General features: G+C 58.7%; 1 protein-coding gene across 1 annotated transcript in view; it reads right to left on the bottom strand.

Moving 5' to 3' along the window:
• The window catches only part of RRBP1 (ribosome binding protein 1), a 62,033-nt gene that overhangs the window by 7,084 nt on the left and 33,855 nt on the right, over nt 1–21,094 (bottom strand). The window contains exons 5-16 of the mRNA XM_027770013.1: nt 16,910–17,068; nt 15,194–15,312; nt 12,763–12,916; nt 8,727–8,865; nt 6,847–7,016; nt 6,685–6,719; nt 3,535–3,625; nt 2,834–2,926; nt 1,088–1,180; nt 918–1,001; nt 672–761; nt 4–31 (exon numbers count right to left, since the gene is read on the bottom strand). Of these exons, the coding sequence (XP_027625814.1) occupies nt 4–31; nt 672–761; nt 918–1,001; nt 1,088–1,180; nt 2,834–2,926; nt 3,535–3,625; nt 6,685–6,719; nt 6,847–7,016; nt 8,727–8,865; nt 12,763–12,916; nt 15,194–15,312; nt 16,910–17,068 (1,255 nt within the window). The remainder of the gene's footprint in view (nt 1–3; nt 32–671; nt 762–917; nt 1,002–1,087; nt 1,181–2,833; nt 2,927–3,534; nt 3,626–6,684; nt 6,720–6,846; nt 7,017–8,726; nt 8,866–12,762; nt 12,917–15,193; nt 15,313–16,909; nt 17,069–21,094) is intronic.

The raw sequence follows: 21,094 nt of genomic DNA, 5'->3' as shown, positions 1-21,094 counted from the left end.
CGCTCTTCTGCAGGTCCTTCAGCATGCCCTCCTACAGTACAGACACTGAGCTGCACCCCACCCTCCCCACAGGAACACACGCTGCACCCCCGTCCCTCTGCACTGTGACCACCTGACGGCTGGTGCTGCCCTACTCTGGCTTGGTGGGAGTCGGTGCTAGTGGGGAGGGAAGGCGGCAGCCATCTGGGATGGGGACCTCTGGCCGGTGGGCAATGCTGGCTGCAGAGCCAGGCCAAGGAGTGAGGCCTGTTACCCAAGTGAGCCACTGGGACTCTTGTCACTGTTGGCCTTTGCCACCAGCACTGACCTCATCTGTGGCACAGCACGGTGTTGGTCAGGGAGTGAGGACGGAAAACCTCGCACGGCTCCTGGAATCACTTAGAGGGCTTGACCCGGCAGAAGGCCTATCACTAACCCCGTCCTTTCCGGTGACTGACTGTCCCAATGGTCCTCCCTCTTAAGAGACCAGCCCAGCACCTTCAACTCCGTCCTCCTCAGCTTGGGAACAACGAAGAGCCTGAGCTCTTTTTACCATTCAGACAAAGAAATGGGGCCCAGAGAGGGGAAGTGACTTGCCCAAGGTCACTCAGCCCCAGTGGGCTTTTCCAGTACTATGCTGTCTCTGGCCTCCTGCCTACAGTCCCCTTGGGATGCCCACCCCTGCTGCTCACCGTCTCTGCCAGGATGGTTCGATACTGGTCACACTCAGCCTGTAGCGTGCCCTGGGCCTCCTCCGCCTCCTTTAGCTTGGAGACCAGGTCCTGGGGCAGTGGGGAGAGGAGGTGTCTGGTCAGCCAAACAAGGTTTTCTCCTGACTGCCCGCCACGGCTCCAGGTAGCCGCTGCACCCAGGGACGGGAAAGCACAGGGGACTGTGGCAGCCCCCGCCCGGGGCGCCTGCCTGGCAGCTCTGCTTACCGAGGGGAGCTCGGTGGCAGCTGGCACCTGCTTCAGCAGCTGGGAGCCTTTCTCTTTGAGTTCCTGCAGCCACTCAGTGTAATTCTGCAACGAGACATGCAAGGTGAGACGGGATGGTCCCTGGGAGCAGTGCCTTCTCTACCCCCCTGGCAGCCGCCTTGCCCTCCTACCTGTTGTGCCGAGACGGACAGGTCGGGGAGCAGTGCCTGCAGGGCCTCCCTGGTCTGCGCCTCCGTCAGGCGGAGCTGCTTCTCTGACTCCTCCTGGAGGCCAGTGGAGGGAGAGAGGGCAGCGGTCAGTGTGGAGGCTTGGGGCACCTCCCAGGGCTGTTAGCAGAGGTGCCCGGGTCTCCACAGCTCTTCAGAGGCGCAAGCATTAGAGGAGATGAGGGGGCTCCACAGGGCTGACGGGGCCCAGGGTGCTCAAGCCCAGACTGCTGGGTCAGAAAACGGGCTGAGCTCAAACGAGCAAGAGAGAACAGGCCCCCTGGGTGCGAAGTGCCTACTCCTCCAGTGCCCCATCACCCCGCATCTTCCAAGCTGTGTGTGAGAAGTGGGGGCGTCTATGCTGAGGTGTGGGGCCAGGGCAGGAAGAGGGCGTGGGAGGGTAGCCACGGCCCCAATGCTTTGAACGCGAGAGCCACAACAGGGAGGGGTGAAGGCAGAGAAGCAGCAGCACAGCACCAGGGGCCAGCGCCGGCCGGGAAGGGAGAAGTCAGTGACTCCCAAAGCATGAAAGAGAAAAGGGAACCAAGAAAAGGCTGAAGGCGTGGGGTGACCACAGCACCGTGGGGTCAGACACTGGCCCCTACCCTCCCAGTGGGTGTCTACAGATGGTTTCTGTCCCCAGCAGGGTGCCAGCTCTGCTACCCACTGGGATGTCATTGGGAGTCCCGTCTGGACAGAGCTAGTGGGTGGGACCCCACTGAGGACTCTGAAAAACGTGTGGAGAGAAGGCTGGCAGGCGCCACCCAGCCTGGCCACAGCCTGAGAGGTGGCTCCCTGCCTGCCAGCTTGTTACCCAGACAATGCTGGGGCCTGCTGAGGCCCTTGAGCCTGTGACCAACAAGTCCCCTAGTCATTAGAGTCCAGGATACACTGCAGACTTGGAGCCACCTCCTCTCGCTACTTGGCTGCCAGACTGCCTGCAAGTCAGGTGACGTCTCAGGTCACAGATCTGTGTTTGTCACAGTCCAGATGGTCTCCGAGGCCACTTCTGGGGCTAAGAGTCCAAGACTCACGGAGTCCAATTACAGCTCTGGTAGCTCGTCTGAGGCCAGCCCTTCACCTCCTGCCCTTGGGGTCCTGGTCTGATAAAACCCCCAGGCTTCTCAGAGAATCACGGATCAGACAGGTGTTCCTTTTCTGTGAGCGAAGTAGGGGAGGGCCTCTTATGAGGGATGGAAACGTGATGGGAAAGGGTAAGCCAGGTCTTTGGTGGCCACTGCTGCTGGCCATGCCCCTTAGCAAGAGCCTCCTGAAGACCCAGGACCCCAGAAGCCATGAGGGGGCCCTCAGTATGGAGACACCTCCAGGGCAGCATGGAACACCTGACCAGGGAGACCTCGCTCCATGGGCACTGCTCCCCTGACTTACTGCAGAGCTTACTCATGAGGCTTCAGAGGGCCCGAGAAGCAGCGAAGCAGCGGGATTGCTCAGACTAAGGACCTCGGCCAAAAACGCAGGGGCCTGGTGCTCACTCAGGCCCTGTGGGCTCCCCCCAGAGACTGCTCTCAGCTCTGCACCTTCACAAGAGGGTCAAGCAAAGGAACAAGTGTCCTCCTCACCTTATGGAGAAAGGGGAGGGAGAGAGGGAGGGAGAAAGGTGGGAGAGGAGGAGGCGGGGAGGGAAGGCCTGGCCTTAAAGGGGCGGCTCTGCTGATAGGCAGGAGGGGGCCAGCTGGATGGTGGGCTGACCTTCGCCTGGCTCAGGGAGCGCAGCTTCTCCTCGCAGGCCCTCTCAGTTGAAGCCAGCGCCTCCATCGCCTTCCAGTTCTTCTCTCGGAGGTCCTGGGAGGGGAGATGTGGGGATGTCAGCGCCCGCACAGAGCCAGCTGCTGCCCAGTCCGCGTGCCTCCTCGCCGAAGCGCACGTGGTTCTCTGGCAGCACCAAACGCAAGGCCAGGGGCCACGACCCAGTCTGGGGTGCCGCGGCTCAGGGTGTGAAGAGGCGAGTACCCTTTCAAGGAAGACACGTCTGAGAAATGAGGGGGCCCCCTGCCTCCAGGGAAAGAAGACGCTCCTGCCACCGCAGCACGTGCCGTCCCCCGGGGCCAGCTCTGGCCAGGCTCCCCTGGGAGGCTGCTGTCTACAGGAGGAACAGCCGGGGAAGCCAGCAGTGCCCAGATCCTCTGTCCCCTTCTCCTGGCACCAGCCTAAAGCTCAGCATGACCGTGAGACCCAGGCTGGTCGAAAAGCACACGTGGACCCCTCAACAGAACTGGCCCCACACACAGGCCTGTGAGGCAGTCGGCCCTCCTCAGTGGAGGGAACAACAGCAGGGTGAGGCGTGGAGACATAAAGCTGGTGTTGCCCCCACCCCGCCCCAGCAGGCCCTCCGCCGGCCTCAGGCCGCTCTGGCCCGTTCCCTGCACCCCACTTGCTTGCCCAACACTCACATTGTTTTTCACCTTCTGCTGCTCGACGGTCTCCCTGAGCTCGGTGGCCTCCTTCTCCAGACATGACACCTGGGACTCCAGATCCTTGAGGCTGAGGGGACATGGCAAGGTCACTACCCGAGCTCCAAGGGTCCCCAGTCCCACAGGCCCCAAAGGTCCTCTTCCTTTGCCCTGGGAACCAGGCCCTGCCCAAGGCCCCACCCTGGTGAGGAATACCTGTGAGGCTGCGCCTCTTGTAGGGGACAGTCCCCTCCAGCTGCACCCCCATGTCAGAGGGCCCACCTCCCCGGCAAGCCTGAGCAGCTGCCCAGCTCTTCACCGTGTCCAGGAAGTGGAGGGGCTGGGACACAACCAGTGACTGATGCCAGAGTCCCACTTGGTGACACTGGCCACAGAGACTGGAAGAGGCCATAGTGGCTGGGGGGGGGGCCCCCGCAGCTGCGTTTCTAGAATGTTCTTCTAGTGAACTGATCCCTGATGCCTAGCACATGGCTCTTGCTAGACCCGTCACCAACACCACAGAACATGTTGGCTGGGTCTTCTCACGGCCACCCCTAGCCCTCAGAAGACACCTGAGCTAAAGATTCAAGATGGCTGTCACTGCACCACCGAGACTTCCACCACGGCTCTCAGCGGCCCCCAGCAGCTCCCAGGAGGGACCATCCTTTGCCTAAACCCTCAGCTGCGTTTCTAGAATGTTCTTCTAGTGAACTGATCCCTGATGCCTAGCACATGGCTCTTGCTAGACCCGTCACCAACACCACAGAACATGTTGGCTGGGTCTTCTCACGGCCACCCCTAGCCCTCAGAAGACACCTGAGCTAAAGATTCAAGATGGCTGTCACTGCACCACCGAGACTTCCACCACGGCTCTCAGCGGCCCCCAGCAGCTCCCAGGAGGGACCATCCTTTGCCTAAACCCTAACTCATCTGAGATCCACGGGCTCATAGCTCCTAGGCCCTGGGGCTTGAGGAGTCAGTCACGAGATGACCCTCAGATGCCAGGGGTTGACTAGGTATCAGCCCCTCTTTTCACAGGCTTCTTCCTAGATGTAAGGACCCAGTGGGCCTAGCCGACCCTCATGTTCCAGAGAGTAGTCAACGTTGCTACAGGACAGCACCAGGCTCTGAAGCCCAGTTGCAAACAAATGCCTCTACAGTAAGATCTAACACAGGGAAGGCTCTGGGATGTGGGAAATCCAGAGTCCAGACTGGTCAGCACTGCCCCGAATCAGAGCAATCTGAGCCACTCTGAGACACAGAGGGTGGCTGCCACCACCTGGGGAGGCGGGGGCTCTGGCACCCACGGCCAGTCAGATGGGAACATGCCATTTGTAGTTTTTATTACAGGCCACAGCGGAACAGCATGACAAAACACTATTCTAGAGCTGGCCCCATGGCCCAGTGGTTAAAGGGGCAGGATCCCTCATGGCTGACGGGTTCGAATCCTAGCCCCACACCTTGAAAAACATGCCAGAGGTGTGTGCGTGTGTGCCTAAAATCCTGACGGGATGGAGAAATGGAGAAAGGATTACAGTGTGAGCACACCTCACTGGGAGGGTGTTTTCCCCTCTTTCTTCCTGGCAAACACATGCTCTCTGGCAATTAAAAAAGGACACCATTTGTCATAACGCACCCTAACCCTGGACTAACCCATGACTTCAACATGGCCTTGCAAGTGGCCCAACTGTCCTGCCTCGTGTGGACTTTGCCATGGGACAGCCTCACCCTCTTACCCACACACAGTGTGCATCTGGCCCTGGGGCACTGGTTTCAGGCTCCCAGAACCTTGACCCCACACTGAAAACTCCAAGGCCCTGACAGACCCTGCCTCATGGCCGCTTCCTCATGTGTTCCAGCAAACTGCCCAGAGCATCCCCAGAGGAACAAGTCCCAGAGAAGAAGAGCTGGGGGTGATGGCAAGGACATGGAGACACACACTCTCCTGATAGCGACTGCCCACGTAAGTTCCAAAACATCTGGGGCTGAATCACTGCCCTCCCAGAACAGGATGGCCCAGCCAAGATGAAGGCTGCAGATAAAACTTTTTGAAATGGAAACTGAAGAAAAAATCCCTGCCAGAGACATCTGCACGATGCAAAACCCAGAGCTGATCCTATCGGCGATCACCCCGTAATCTGCTGTAGTCCAAGGCCTATCTTAGGTACAAGAGCAGAGCCCTAACCACCCCCAGGAGCCAGTGCCAGGAGGAGCAGCGTGCATGTCTCTGGGGGAACGAGGGCAGCGGGTCACTTGTGGGTCTCTTCCGAGGCCTTCTGGGTGGCCAGCTGGCTTCCTGCTCTAAGCCCCAGATCTCGATGCTCAATGCCGAGGAGCACGGGCTATGGCTGGGAGCTATGCCTGCTGAGGCAACTTGTGACAGTGGCTACAAGGAAACCCTGTCAGCTGACAGCCTGGGGCACATCTGATGGTGTGTGAGAGGACACCCTCCACACCTACTCCCATGGCTGCTCTGTCCCCTACACCTTCACCCCTGCCACATTAGCTAGGAAGCCCTCCTCTGTTCGGGGATGTGTGCGTGCCCCATAGATGATGGTCACAAGGAGTCTGGTCCCCAACCAGAGCCGCCCTAACCAGGTATTGGCTCTGGCCTTAGCAACAGCAAACAGTCCCCACGCACAGCCTGGAGCTGGTGCTGCCGGACTGAAGGAAAATTCAGTCTGGCCAGCAGTGAAGTCACCTCACAGACAAAGGAAAACAACTGTGCGTGCTTTCAGCTCAAATCACAGTCCAGCATATGGCCTGGGCGACGTCCCAGGCTCTCCACTCTGGGTTGTGCAACTGTTTTTCCTATTTGATTTATAGTCCTTAAAACCCCTCGCCTTGCAGATGTGGAGAGAACATTCTGACGGCCAGCCTCTCCCGGCTGAGGAGGATGCAGCAGGGAGGGAAGGATGGATGGCAGTGAAGTCACCTGCCCCGAGGAGGCACTGGCTGCTCCCCACACGCAGAAACCCCTGAGGCTGCAAGCTCTCTGCAAGACTGCCTTCTCTCCTGCCAGACCTGACCCCTTGCCTTGAAGTCCCTGGATCTCTGAAAGGGGCTCTTCCCCAGGGGACCTCAGCTACCCCGTGCTGAGGCCGAGGGATGTGGGCAGGAAGCCTGGTACCCTCCACCTCGCCAGCTTACCGAGTCTGCTGCTGGTCGGCCTCGGCTTGGCTGGCCTGGAACGAGAGACAGAGGTTGCTTGGTCTCTGTGAGACTCATCTCAGGCAGCAACTGGCCCAGCGGGAGCCTGTTTACGCAATGGAGTTTCCCCTATCCGCCCGTTGACCTGGGGTAGAGGCTGACCTGGGCCTCTCGGGCCTGGCCTGCTTCCAGCAGGGCCTCGATGGACTGGATTCTGTCGGCGAGCCGAGAGTTCTCCGCCTGGGCTTCCTTGAGCTTCCCGTGGAGCCCGCTCAGCTCTTCCCGCTTGCTCCTCACCTCCGCCTCGGAGGACTGCAGCTTGCTGTGCAGCTCTGTGACAGGAGAGCCAGGCTGGGGTCAGGGGTGGGACGGACAGATGCCTGGGTGGACACGGGCTCCCTCCCCTGTATGCCAGGGGCCCAAGAGCGCCGGGGCTGCTTTTTACCTCATGAAGAGAGCCACACCCAGGTATCGTTCTCGAGGACCACAAGGGTAGAATAAAATGACCTCAGCCGACCAACAAGAATATGGCGGAGGCTGCGAGTGGACCTCACTGACATTTCTAAAGATTGTTAGACTCCAGCTCAGGGGTGAGCCGGCCGAAATTCTTTAGCAACTGACTACAGGGACCCCGCTGGCCATGTCTTCCCCAGGGTGTCTCTCCAACCTCTCAAGCTGGCGAGGCCTGCCCTGGGCACCACTCTCCTCTGGGGGGTGTCCTCCTCCCAGTTGACCTCAGATATCCAGCTCTAAGTGTCACCTGTAGGCCCAAGACGCTGGGCTTTCCCCAGGCCTGATCTCCTCCCCAGCCCTGGGCTCTGCTTTCTCCAAGTGAAGCACACAAGGCAGGTGAGACCCGCACTCCCAGCCTCCAGTGTCTCCCCTCGCCCCACCTCTCGCTCGTCTTCAAACCTGCAGATTCCATCCCTCCTCACCAGCACCTCTGTACTTGCCTAGGCCACACCCTGTGGCCTCGGGCCGGGACAGCTCCAGGGACCTCATCCCTGGTCTTCCTGGGTCCCTCCTGCTCCTCCTCTCCCAGCACCAAAGTACCCAGAAGTGTACATGAAACCATCACTCTCCTGCCCCAAAGGCATCTGCCACACTCTACACGATGCTCAGACTCCTCACAGCAAGGGCAACACTAAACCAGCCTTTCCTGTGTGGGTCAAGTTCACGTTCATTCCCCTCAGGCCCTATGCTGATGTCGTGCGGCCCCTCCCGTCACCCGGCTCTAGGCTGCCACCTCCCCTCCTCTGGCCACCTGCTCCGAACCCACACACTGGCCATGGCCGCCTCTGTCCACAGCAGCAGAGCTGAGCAGATCTGAGAGACGCTGCCTGGGCCACGAAGCCAAAGATGTTCACCATCTGTCCTTTCACAGGACGTCTGCAGACTACCCTGGCTTGCGTCCCTGTTAGAGAGTGCTACCATGTGACCCTGTCGCTGCAGCGGTGCGCTGTCATTCCTGGTGTGGCCATGGCAGTTGCTTAGGAAGCACAGTGTGCAGTCCTGGGGTGGGTGGCCGGCCCGCTCTCCCTGGCACCACCTGCTCCTTCTCCAGGGGCCCTCATGCCCCATCCCCACTACCCGCCATGATGGGCCAATCACTGGTGATGCACCAGGGCCATGGTCCTCGCCTCCCAAACCCAGCTTGGCCCTTGGCTGACTGAGCCAGGAGAGCCAGAAAGGCCCAGAACAAACATGGTCAGTTGAGACCAGCTGTCAGGACCGCCTTGGCCACCTACAGCCACCAGCCTTCTTGGGCAGGCAAGTGGTGTCCCAGGCTTGGGCGGGAGGTAGCACCTTCTGTCCCCAATCCAGCCCTCAGACTTTGTCCCTGACTCAGCCCTCGTCGGCTCTATAACCCCATGTCAGCAGCTGGTCCCCTAACAAGGCAACTCTTGCAGCACTGCACCCAAAGGGCTGCCCACTGGGTCCTGGCCCTGGCAGCAGGGCCACGATCGTGCGCAGACCCCCACATCCTGCTCAGATTCCCTGGACCCCACCCAGAGTGGGTGCTGCGGAGACGCTGCCCTCACCGGCCATCTGCTGCTGCTGCTCCTGGGCCTTCTCGGCATCTGCCCGCAGGCTGGCATGGCTGGTCTGTGTCCGGCAGAGCTCCCGGCTGACCTCATCCAAGCGCTTCTGCAGGGCCTCCTCGCTCTCCTTGTGAGACACCTGGGCAGGCATGGAGTGGGGGGTGGTGAGGCTGGAGGGAAGCCGGGCCCTCATGACTCAGGCTAGGACACAGCTCTTTCTGTTGGCCATGTTGCTCTCACCAAAGCCCTGGGTTACCAGAGTCAGGGCCGTCTGTGCAAGAAAGTAGTTTATTCCTAATGCTCTAGAATCTGCAGATTTCACCCCAGCCAGAGGGTAGCTGCCAGAACCTATGAGCATTCCTATTTCTTTTTTGGGTCTCGACAGTTTTACATACTCAAATGATCTATGACTACGTGCTTCTTGCAAGAGTCCACAGAGATCAACTCAGAGTAAATTAGTCCAGTGACCCCGCCGAGGCCCTCTGCCCCTCCCGGAGGCAGGCAGTGTGGCGGGCCCTGCCTGCAGTCGTGTGCTCGCACATACACACGCATGGTGGTGACCCAGATCACCCTTCGGAGCAGTGGTTTCGGTGTTCTATTAGGATGAACTGCATGATGTTGCCACTGCTCGGCCATCTCCGACCTACACAAGTGGCAATGTCTCAGGTTTGGTCTCATCTCGGAGACACAGCAGCGTCAGCATAGATGGGCGACCTCCTTCCGTCTCACAGCCACTCAGGCCTCTGATGTGCCCGACGGGTGCCCAGTTCCTGGCTCTGTTGCAGGCGGGCTGCCCTAGTCTCTGGCTGCCCCAAATGCTCCAATGGACATCATGATCCATGTGGCAAGCATTCCCACCTCTGGGGAAGAGAGGATAGCAAAGCTCTGGTTCTCGAAGGGCCAGACCACCGGCACTGAGTTAGCCAGCTGGTCTGGGGTAGGGCCAGGTAGAAGGGGCAGCGAGCATGTGCCTCCTGTTGGCCAGAGTGAGGTGCTGCACCACCTGTGCCCCTGTAATAAGTGGGCTTTAGCCACACCCAGTTCATCCTCTTGTAGGACAATGGCTGGTCAACCTGGCGCGAGGCTAACTACTCTGAGCCAAGGAGGCATACAAGTCTGGGGCAGGTGAGCCATCGCAGAGGATGTGCTGCCAGGTGGTGAATAAACAGGTACCGAGCAGGGGCAACCCAGGGCAGCAATGCAGGGGGCAGAGCGTTCTCATTAGAATGTAAGGGGGGGGGTTGCGGCTTAGTGGCACAGAGGTAACGTATCCACAGGGAAGATCGCGGGGTCAATTTCCCAGATGACCTGTGCACGCTGAGCTTGTGAACCCCAGTCCTGGCTGGATGGAAAGACCGAGGAGACACAGCATGAGACCCCTCAGAGGGCACCGTTCACTCTAATGGAATAATAAACTTACAAAGAAAAATGTTACAGGCTGAGCTGACTTCCAACTCTAAGGGAGGAAGGGAGGAAGGGAGGAAGGGGGGAGGGGAAGAGTGCAGGGGGCTCCCGGAGCGCGCTCCGCCCAGCCACCCTGCATGGCAGCACAGGCAGGCCTGCTCCCCCCTCCCCCGCTGGCCCGCACGTCTCTGCGCAACGGACTCCGACAGGACAGAGACGTCTGCGACTAGAGAACACGACCGTTTGCTTCCTCACCCTCTTTCATTTTTAGTTTTTCGCCATAGGCCGTGTGCACCCACCAGGAACAGACACAGAGAGGGAAAGTGAGAAATCCCCCCTGGGGGCATGGCCACGCTGCAATCCCTTCTCCTCCTCTTTCAGGATTTTGGGCACACACACGCACACACATGCACGCAGTGTGATTTTTAAGTCACCAGGTCCAGAGCTTGCACCGTGGTCACCATATGGGAGTAGCGCCTTCACCACCATGCCACCGGCTGCCTGCCTTCTCTCCCTCTTCCTGACTCTTCCTTAAGACCACGGGCTCCAGGCCAGACCGCAGGGAGACTAACCGCAAGTGTTTCTCCATTCTGAGCTGATGTCCCTTAGAACACTGGCTTTAGTAATTGCCAGGAAGGAACAAGGAGACAGAAAAATCCCACCCACCTCCAGGAACCCCAAACTTAAACTCTTCAGTAGAAGCAGGTGCACGCCCCAGGGCCCTGGATGCCGGCTCTTGCCCTAGGAGAGCATAGTGAGCACAGCCGATCACGGTGAATGGTTTTGGCAGCTGGTCTCACGGCAGGCGGGCGGGCGGGTGAGTTTATAAAACCCTCCCACGTTTTGAGATTCAGTTCACTGCTGGAATGCAGAGCCGGGACAAGTGCCGTCAGTGCCCATGACAGACACCTTTCTTCCAAGCAGACCTGCAAAGCCATCTGAGGGAAGAGGGGCACGGGGGCTGGTGGGGGTTCTCTCTGATGCCCAAGCTCTTGGACCCAAGGTCAGTGCAGGAAGCCATCCTGTCCTGGACCCTAAGAGCTAGCTCTCAGTGAAGAGGCCTCAGGTGAAGGGAAGAGCCCATTTTCACCTCGGCATAACTAAACATGCTTTGTACAACTTAAACCTGCAGCCTAACCTGGGATCTCCCGGCAGGACTTCGTCAAATTCATGTTTATGAAGCTCTTCTCTCTGCAACACTGCCCTTGTTCTAAGCACCGTGTATCTACACAGTTAACACCCGCAGCCACCCTATGGTGTCCCTATGGGACAGGTACTGCTGTCACACCCATATTACAGATGGGGAAACCACAGCTTGAAATAAACTGCTGGGGGCAGAGCTTGGATTGGAACTGCTGATGCCAGAGGCCTCACTGTCAGTACCGTGAAAAACAGCAGGCCAGGCTCTGCTTCTACCAGCAGCCCGGTTGCAGGATCCTGACGTCACACTGAAAAGGACAGCCTCTTCTATCCAGGCCTAGGCTGGGTAACCACTCTGAGGCCTGGAGAGGGCGGGGGACAACTGGAATCAGTGGCTCAGTGGGGAGGACCTGGACCAGGCCCCTGCTAAGGCTGCATTGTCCTTAAGAGTGACACGTGATGGCAAAACCTATCAGGAAAGCGGCCGTTCGGCCCCAGGCCCCAGAGCCAGCTGGGAGCCTCTCAGAGAGAACCACACCAGTCCACTCTAAGGTTCCACTCAGTCTGGGTGGGCCCATTCCCCATGGACATCAGAGAACGCCAAACCATCCACCTCGGTTCGCTGGACCCACACTGGTTTATCTGCCCGTGTTCTCCTGCGCTCACTCACACACCAGCCTTGCAATCTCGTGTCTGTGCTCAGGGCCGTTCTAAGAGACCCACCATCCCCTCACACTGCAGCCTGGTTTCCATGATGGACCAGGAGAAATAGTCAAAGTCACCAGGATTCCTCGTTACCCAGAAAAGTTAAGCCCAAAGCAGGCATGACACCAAGGCGCCTCACGCTAACGTAAGTGCTCCACTCCCGGTCAACCTGCCAACTCTGGTCATCTGGAGTGCCAGAGGCCTCTGCCCTGAGGAAAACCCCTGGATGCTGCCCAGTGCACCTGGGGGACAGGGGACAGTGTTCCTCCTCAAAGGAGAACAGGCATCCTCCTGGCCAATCAGGCTTCCAGGCCACATCCAGAGGCTGAGCAAGGAGGAGGAGGCTGGGCCTGTGGCCAGACGGCTTGGCTAGCTGTGACGTCTCAGTGCCATGGTGGCAGCAAGTGGGAGGACCCATGCATCTCTGGAGCCAGCACAGGGGTTTGAATTCTGCCTCTCCTACACCCTGGCCCAGGAGGCTGAGGTAGCAGAGTAAGCTCTCTGTGCCTGGAACCTCCTTCTGTGTAGACTGCGGACCTGACACCTCCCTCACAGGCTAGGAACGAGATGCACCGAGTTAGCGCCTGTGAAATACTCAGCAATGCAGTGCGCACAGTGAGTGCCAATGGATGCTGGCTGTCCCTGTTACTAAGGAGGCCTTGGTAGAGGCCTTGCCTGGCCCTGCCCACATCTACAGCTGGCTGGGTAGGCCCTGGCCGGGCCCTGCTATGCAGACAGGCTTAGTGGGCTGCAGCCAGGCGCTGGGGCAGTAGCCATGCCGACTCACCTGTAGCTGCAGCACCTGCTTCTCGAAGGCGGCTGCCTTGGCCTCCAGAGCTTTGCGCTGCTGCTCCTCCTGGCGTACAGCCTCGGCCCTCTCCACCAGCTCCTTGCTGACCTTGGTGAGCTCCTGCCGCAGCTTCGCCAGCTCTGCGTTCTGCCTGCAAGACAGCCACCAGCCCCAACTGACAGAGAGAAGAGGTGACAGGGACCTGTGGGCGGAGCGTCCCCTGGGGACACCTGCTCTGTAAGTAGCAGCCCAGATCTTGCAGCCACGACGGACGCTCCTTTGGCACTAGCAGCTGTGTGGGGTTTGGAGGAAGCTGTGTGTGTGCTGAGGGAGGTGTTGTGCCAGTAGTGTGGACCAGGAAGAGTGACGGGCAAACGGGCACTAGAGCACCTGCAGGGCCCTCCTGGCCTGCTGCAAACTCAGGCAGAAAAACAGCCAGATCCTGTCCTCCTTGCTGCTGATCTAGGTGTGGACAAGCCTCAAGATGCAGGCGACCCACTTGGGGCCCCTGCAGGAGTCCACGTGCCCCATCTCACTAGATGGTGGTCAGTGGGAGGTCGCCCAAGCTGGGGCCGCAGGCACCCATAAAGCAGACCCTTCGGCACACACTCCAGAGCTGGTCTCAGACCAGGGCAGGTTGAGGACGGGGGTGGGGTGGTGATTCTGGTTACAGGAGGAGCCTGGACTATGAGGAACAGGTCACTACAGAGTTGTGAGAAGAACAGGACGCTGGCTCTTCACTGGCACAGATGCCATCTCTTCACAGAACTGAAGTGACCAGTCCAGGGGCAGCATCAGACCAACCCCCAGGGCAGCACCAGGCTGGGCAGGGGGCAATGAGGCTAGCTCTGCCCCCCTAGCTGGGTGACATCAAGCCCTCTGGGGCCATCACTTTTCAATGCCAAGATTCGAGCAGCCTGGGATGGGACAGAGCAAAGGGGAGGGCGGCTCTGAGCTGGGCCTGGGAGGCCATGCACTTTGAGCACCCTACACCGGGCCAGGCTTCAGAATGTGAACAAAAGGTGACACATCCCCAGGTGACAGAGCTTCTCCAGTAAGGAGGCTGCAGAGGACTCTACGTGAGAGGGAAGGCCAGCGTGTCCCTGTCCCCTCGTTCATCTTCTGCTGTGGTGCTTTGGAGGAAATGGCACCATAACCCTCCAGCCCAGCAGTGGGTCAGGAGCAGACACACACACCTAAGGGGACCTCGACAGGATGACCTGGCTGGGGAAGGCAGCCGTCAGGACTCACTCTGCAGCACCAACAGCACCAACAGCCATGCAGCCCGAACACCCTGTGCCCAGTCGTGTTGCGGGCCTCCCCACGGCCTCCCCACCAGAGGGCCAAGGGTGCCGGCATGCTCTGCTGTAGTCGCTTCTCGGTTTGGAGAGAGCAGATGCTCTGGGGGTAACAGAACCCCAGCTAAGTCCCTGAGGCCACTGAAAAGTGCAAGAGGGCACAGAAATGAGCATTGGAGCAGTGTGATGGGTGTCCCAAGGGCCTGCCTGTTATGGCGGTAATGCCTGAGTCAGACAAGCGGAAGAAAGCACGGTTGTACTTAACACCAGGTGAAGGGCCGCCCGAGGTCACCTGGCTCCCAGCGGACCCCAGTGCTCCAGCTACCCATAGGCAGTGCTTAGGGCTGAGGACAGGTCGAGCAGCTGGGCCCATGCGCTATGACACAGTCCTCGTCTCCAGGGCCTTGTGGCAGAGCCCCTGTAAGACAGACCGTGCTTCCAGGGACGACCTAGGCTGTGGCAGATCCCTGGGCCCGCAGACTCTCACCTCGGACAAGCCTCTTGGCTGTGATACTCTGGGCCAAAGCAGAGTGCCTAAAGCCTCCCACCAGGGATGTTGAGAAGGTATTGCTCTTCCAGGAAAGCAAGATGCCAGCACCAGCCAGGACCTGAGGGGTGCCCAATCCCCCCAATGCTGGGCATGCAGGCTGGAGCACACCCTGAGGCCCGTGCCCCCTGAGAGGCCACCTGGCCGCCTGTCAGAAGACTCAGCAGCCCAGCCTAGCCACAGCGGCACAGTGACAACACAATGCTCTGCGAGGCTGGAAGCCATATGGAAGGCTGAGGTTTGGCCCCAGGTCGACCCACCAGGGGCACACGCATGCCGGGACCTTGGCCGACCGGGAGAGGCTGGAGGCATGTGTGTACTGTCGTGTGAGACTGCTGCCTGTCTCTCACTCATCCTTTGCTTCTTATGAAATAAACAAACAAGAAAGCCTTGGCGACTCAGAGCTGGACAGATGGAGGGTCAGAGTGGCCTGTATGAGGAGGGGGCCTCATGCACATGCGTGTGCTGCTTGTGCATGGATGCCGTGCTGGCTGCGCACCCAGCATGAAGCCCAAGTGGATACGTGGCAGCCCAGAGCCTCAGCACGCACCGTCCCCGCGACCTGGAGGGCATCCCCGCTTACTTGCTCTCCACCTGGCTCGTGGCCTGGTTCAAGGCGTCCCTCAGGATGGAGTTCTCCTGCTGCAGACGGGCCAGCTGGGTGTTGGGGCCATTCTCCAGCTGCTCCTGGAGAGTCCGGATCTGGAAAGGCATCGACGAGGGTGTCAGAGTGCCACTCAGCCACACAAGGAGAACTGACTTCCAGACTCGGGACAGTGAGGACACAGCCCACAGGGAGAGAGCCCTCGGAGGGCTCCTTCTCCATATAAGATTGGGGGATCCCAAAGAATGAGAGGCCTGGAGACCACACAGTGCCAACAGCAGGGGCTCGAGGCTGAGTGGGACCACAGTGCCATCTCTCTCTCCTTACTGCCTGTGGCCACGCACACAGCCCAGAGCCTCAGCCGTGCTGTGCACGTCTGTCTCCAAGGCCACGCTGGCCGACCGATCTGAGACACAGGACACAGCCATGGGCCATGGCCTACAGGTCCCCGAGGAAGACTCATTCCTGCCCTCTGACCTCCCATGGCACATCCTAGGATGTGTTGTAGGGCAGAGGCCACAGTTCATGGCAAACAGAGTGCAGGATCCAGTCTGACCACGGCCAGTTGGACCTGTAGTCACCTGACTCTGGTCTTGCAACACCCTCCCAGTTTCACCATTTTCAGGCCTCCTCCCAGTCACGTGTGGGGAAGGCAGCCAGCACGACCCCAGGTCACCGGGAGGCTGAGGAGTGGGCTGGCCACTTGAGGCCAAGCTCTTTGGAGAAAGTGCTCTTTACAATGTGTTATGGGGGCGCAGGTGGGAGGGCACCGCTGTATAAGACTGGGCCATGTGGATGCCCAGGTTCCCCCAGGGCGGGCAGGTGCAGTAGGTACATCTTAACCCTCACCAGCTGGGAGGCAGGGGCAGGGGGTCACAAGGCGAGACTGTCACTAACCATGCCTCCTCCTCTTGCTCTTTCTTTCATATTAAAAAAACAAAACATACACCTTCCCGGTTATTATCACACCACACACACCACATGCATACACACACACACACGCACCCCCAGAGGCTGCCTGACACTGTCCTCCAACTGCAGTAGCCCCTCTAAAAACTAACCAGCCTTGGGACCAGCAGATGGAGTAATTGTTATGTCACTGGACTCCCACTACGTTTGAGTCCCAGATCCAGTGGCTTAAAACTCAGGCCGGGCGCACGTGTGCATGCCCAAAATGCTGACGGGAGAGGGGAGTAGGGACTGTGGCATAGCCATCAACACTGGGGGGTGATTTCTCACTTTTTGTCTCTCTGTCTCTGTCTTTTCCATGAGTATATGCACCCTACAGCAAAAATGTCTCTTTAAAAAAAAAACAAAAAAACCTAACCATGGGACCTGCAGTTGGCATAATGGCTATGTCGCTGGATTCCCATGTAGTCAACCGCAGTTCAAGTCTTGAAACTGGTGGCTTAAACTCACGTCAGGCGCATGCGTGCCCAAGATCCCAACAGGAGAATGGAGGAGAAGGGATTGTGGCGTGGCCATCCCTCCTGGGAGGTGATTTCTCACTTTCTGTCTCTCTCCATCTTTCTGGCAAGGGCATGCACCCTATAGCAATAAACCTCTCAAAATAAAATAAATGAAATAAAAACCTAACCAGTCCCTGCTGGGCTCCTGACCCCTGTGACCTCCTCAACCCCTCCCGGCCCTCTCTCTCCACCCTCCCCAGCCCTCCCCGCCTGTGGAGGTACCCACCTTGCCCTGCAGCTGCTGCACCTCCTTCATGTGCTCCCGGTAGCTGGCCTGCATGCGTGCCTGCACGGCCACGACCTCCTGCTCCCGGGCCACCAGCTGCTTTTTCACCTTGGCCTCCCCCGCTGCTGCCTTGGCCTTTTCCGCTGCCATCTCCTGGGGAGAAAGTAGAGAGAGGGGTCAGGCAGGCAGGAGCAGGGTACAGCAGGATGGGGAGCATCATGGGCAGGGGAGGCACAGGTCCAAGCCAACCACAGCAGGAGCACTGGACAGGGAAGAATCCACATGAAGCGTTCCAAAAGGGAGGACTGCATGGCTGGCCGGGGGACCCCTGGAGCAGTGTCCCATGAGTTCACGGCCTGACCCTTCCCTGTCCTAGGAAGTGACTGGAGGAGGGAAACCCTCTCCCCCTCGCAGGCCAGACTACCAGAGTGTCCCTCCGCCTGCGATGGCGGAGGCCTGGGGGTGGCTATCACGTGCCTAGCACCCTGGGGCCCACTGCCCCCACTTTTCATAGACAGTCAGCTTCTTGGCCCTGCTAGGGGCCTGTGGGGCCAGGCTGGGAACACCTCTCAGACTATGTACGGATGTGGAGGAGTGGCAGTCACCTGTCCCCTGGGATGGGCACTGTCTCACTGAACTGTCAGGAAGATGAGGACTACGCTCCCTCTCTCAGGCTGCAGTCTCGGCCTTGGACAGGACACACTGTTAAGGGCCAAGGAGAGCCCTGAGTGACAAGGAGGGGGCCTGAACCTGGGACTCTGCCAACCTCTTCCAGGAGGCCCCCAGGAAGGAGTGACAACACCTGCTCCTCTGTGTGACCCCAGAGCCTCGAGGGAGGCAGCAAGGATATCTAGCAGGGGCCCAGGGCACCTCTGTGCCTCCTCTGTGGGAAGAATGGGTGAGGTGGGATAAGGAGCCTGCACACACCAACTAAGCAGGCAGCCCCCCTCTTTACTGGGCTCCCCATACAACATTCCCTCAACAATCCAGCCTCAGGAAGAAAAAACCAAAGCCTGGAGAGGCCCCTGACTGCGCATGGCCACAGCTGGCAGGTTGGAGAGACACTCACAAGCCATCCTCCGTGCAACACGCCAGACCCAAGGCTGGCAGAGCCCCAGGCTCCCCAGTCCAGCCCTGCACAAGCCTCCTGTACTTCTGGGAACCCTCCGGGCTCAGGCCGTGCAGGTCCCAATCTCCTGGGGTCAAGATCCCAAGGCCATTAGATTTCAATGGGATTTTCCCCCTTCCTTGGCTCCTTGTTAAAAGGGCAGAGAAAAGCCAGCTGTCCTTGGGGTGTGTGTTTAGCTCTGGGGCTTCTGTTCCTTCTACGAGCTCAAAATCCCAGGACTTTTCCTGCCTGTCAGTTGCTAAGGTCAGATCTATTTTCTTGAAAAGCATTCTGGGTGGGGGTGGGGGTACTCCAGCTGGAGCCGGGTGCTTTACTGTAGAAGAAGCTCGGCACCACCCGCATGGCACTCAGAGACGTGCTTGGCCACTCCCTTTGGGTGCTGTTCTCCAGACTGGCTGTGAGCTCTCAAGGCCTGGGGAAGGCCCTCTGACCTGCCTGCCCAGGTCCCAACAAGGGTGTCCAAGGAAGTAGCTGCCACCACCAAGGTCCACAAAAGGATCCCCCCACACCCTTCTAAGAGCTCAGGGCACCTTGGTGCACACTGGTTCAGAGCCTGGCCTGTTCCCAGACCCTCGAGCACCACAGCCAGCACAGGGTGGGTCTAGCCCAGAACATGGCTTCTGGACATGGGCCTGCTGTGTCCCTGACAACAGCGGGAGAGGCTTCCAGAAGGCTGCACCGCTGACCGACTCACTGGAGCCTGGCTTGGATTCTTCAAACTTGGACACGGAAGACTCTCAGAAGGCCAGGACAGAGCTCTCTCTCCCAAGGGCCCCAACTCCTGCAGACAGGCCTGGGCTAGCCCCTGCACCCAGCTCTGCTGGGACCCCATAGATTTGGGACGCGCAGGCCCAAGCCTGCTCAGAGCATGTCCAGAACAGACCCCAAGAAATGAAATTAAGCAAAACCACCTTTTTCAAAAATATAGGTACAGAGACCAGCAGTTAGCATCATGGCTATATCGCTGGACTCCCATGTAGTTGACCGCGGTTCGTGTCCCGGATCCGACAGCTTAAACTCACACCCTCACTTTCTGTCTCTCTGTCTTTCTGGTGAGTACACATGCCCTATAGCAAAAACCTCTCCAAAAAAAAATAGGTACATACACAGAAGTACGTGGAAGGGCCAGAGCATGAAACGCAGGTCTTATTGCTCTTCCCCAGCTCCCTGGGGGGAAGTGAGAGGACTGTCCTTGTCCTCAGTGCTTTGTCTTCTAATTTTCCCAGTGCGGGGCGAGCAGTCATGACACAGATGAAGTGAACACGGCAGTGCTGCCAGGACTGTTGACTGGGAGCTGCTGGGACCTGAGTCCACAAATTCCAGGACACAGGGAGGAAAACATCCTGCTGCCTGAAGCACACATTTAACCACTTACACGAGAAGACCTGCGATGCCAGTCAAGGCTCCCTCCAAGCTGCAGGCAGGCCTTGGCCCTGGCGGGAGCCAGGCAAATACATGCTGCCCAACTGTGATGGCCTCCTTGCAGAGCGGAGCATGGGAGCACGGGAAGGCTCTAAGGGAGGGTGTCTTAGCAGTCCTCAGGAATAAGAAGAAAGCTCCCAGACAATCAAGCAGGGGACATCTGAGGCCAAGGGAGAAGCAGGAGTGGCCCAGAGTGGGCAGGAGAAAGTGGCACGTCCAGGAGAAGTCGAGGCTGTGCACCAGGAGGGTGAGGCCATAGGTGAGCCGGGTGGGAGGCGTGCTCAGGAGGCCAAATGTAGTTTTAAACTTAGGAGCCACTGGCAAAGCCTTGAAGCGACCTCACAGAACTAGATCCGCATTTGAGAGTCCCAGAGCTGCAGTGAAGAGGCTGTGGTTAGGGTTCGACGTCTTACCTCAGAGCAAGGCCAGCACTGGGCAATAAAAACCAAGGGCCATACACTCATGGCCAGGGAGAAGTCCTACTGTCCACCCAGAGGATGCAGACACACCCCAGATCTGTGGTCAGCTGCCGCTGTGTTTGGAAGTTACCCCCGAGGGGGAGTCTGGGCACCAAGTGCCCAGCATGAGAGGCTGCATCCATCTATGCCCTGCCCTTGGTGGACAGAGATCCCTACGAGAGCAGATGGGCTTCCAGGCACTGCAGAGGGTGCAACTGACTCTCTCGTCAAACACCCAGCCTGTTCTAAATGAACAAGAACAGGCACAAGTTACTGGCTGTGTGAACACTCAGTCCCATTTTCTGTCACCTGAGCTTGATTTGGGGGGGGAGGTTAACAGATTTTTAGTGGATTTCTCAGGTTGCTTAGGAAGAGTATGCAAGAACAGCTCAGCTGGCTATCAGAAGTTGGAAGGGCTCCAATCTGTAGCATCTGCCAATTGCTGTGGTGTAAATACTCTCACCGGGCCTGTGCCTAACTGCTAGGGCAATGTCTCCAAGCATGGAATTAGGAAAGTACACCAGGCAAGCAGCTCCAGCCACCCTGCATGTAACCAGCCACCCAGGACAGCTCAAGTGAGGGCCATGTGGCATCAGTGATAAGACTGAGGCCAATGTGGATAGAAGGCTACTGAGCTGAAGGGGAGGCACTACAGGCTCCTGAGTGGAACACTTACAGAGTGACTGTCCAAAGGCGTGTCTTCTGGTCCTGCCCATCTCCCACCCAGTGAACTTGCCCATCTGGCTCAGAGCCATGACCCTGAACTTAAGACCCTAAGCCAGGCTGTCTCGTTTCCAGTCTTTGTGAACAAGCAAACGGGGATGCCCAGCAGGGCTGCCCGAGATGGTAATGGCCATTCTGTGGTCCAGGCCACCTCCCCGCATTTGCTGCCTGAGATAGAGGGGTAGGTAAACAGGCCGAGGGCGGCTGCCCGAGATGGTATTGGCCATTCTGTGGTCCAGGCCACCTCCCTGCATTTGCTGCGTGAGATAGAGGGGTAGGTAAACAGGCCGAGGGGGACAGCAAGCCCCCAGCCCTGTGGGGCTGGGGCTCCCCTTGCCCTACCCTCACTTCCTCCAAGAGGACTGGGCCACCGTAACTCAGCCCTCAGAAGCAGACAGGGAAGGGAGAGACTTCAGTGGACTCAGCGGGAGGACGGACAGGCTCTGTGCTTCG

Source organism: Tupaia chinensis, unplaced genomic scaffold, assembly GCF_000334495.1.
Source record: "Tupaia chinensis unplaced genomic scaffold, TupChi_1.0 Scaffold000101_1, whole genome shotgun sequence".
Lineage (NCBI taxonomy): Eukaryota > Metazoa > Chordata > Mammalia > Scandentia > Tupaiidae > Tupaia > Tupaia belangeri.
This window is presented reverse-complemented; position numbering and strand designations above follow the sequence as displayed.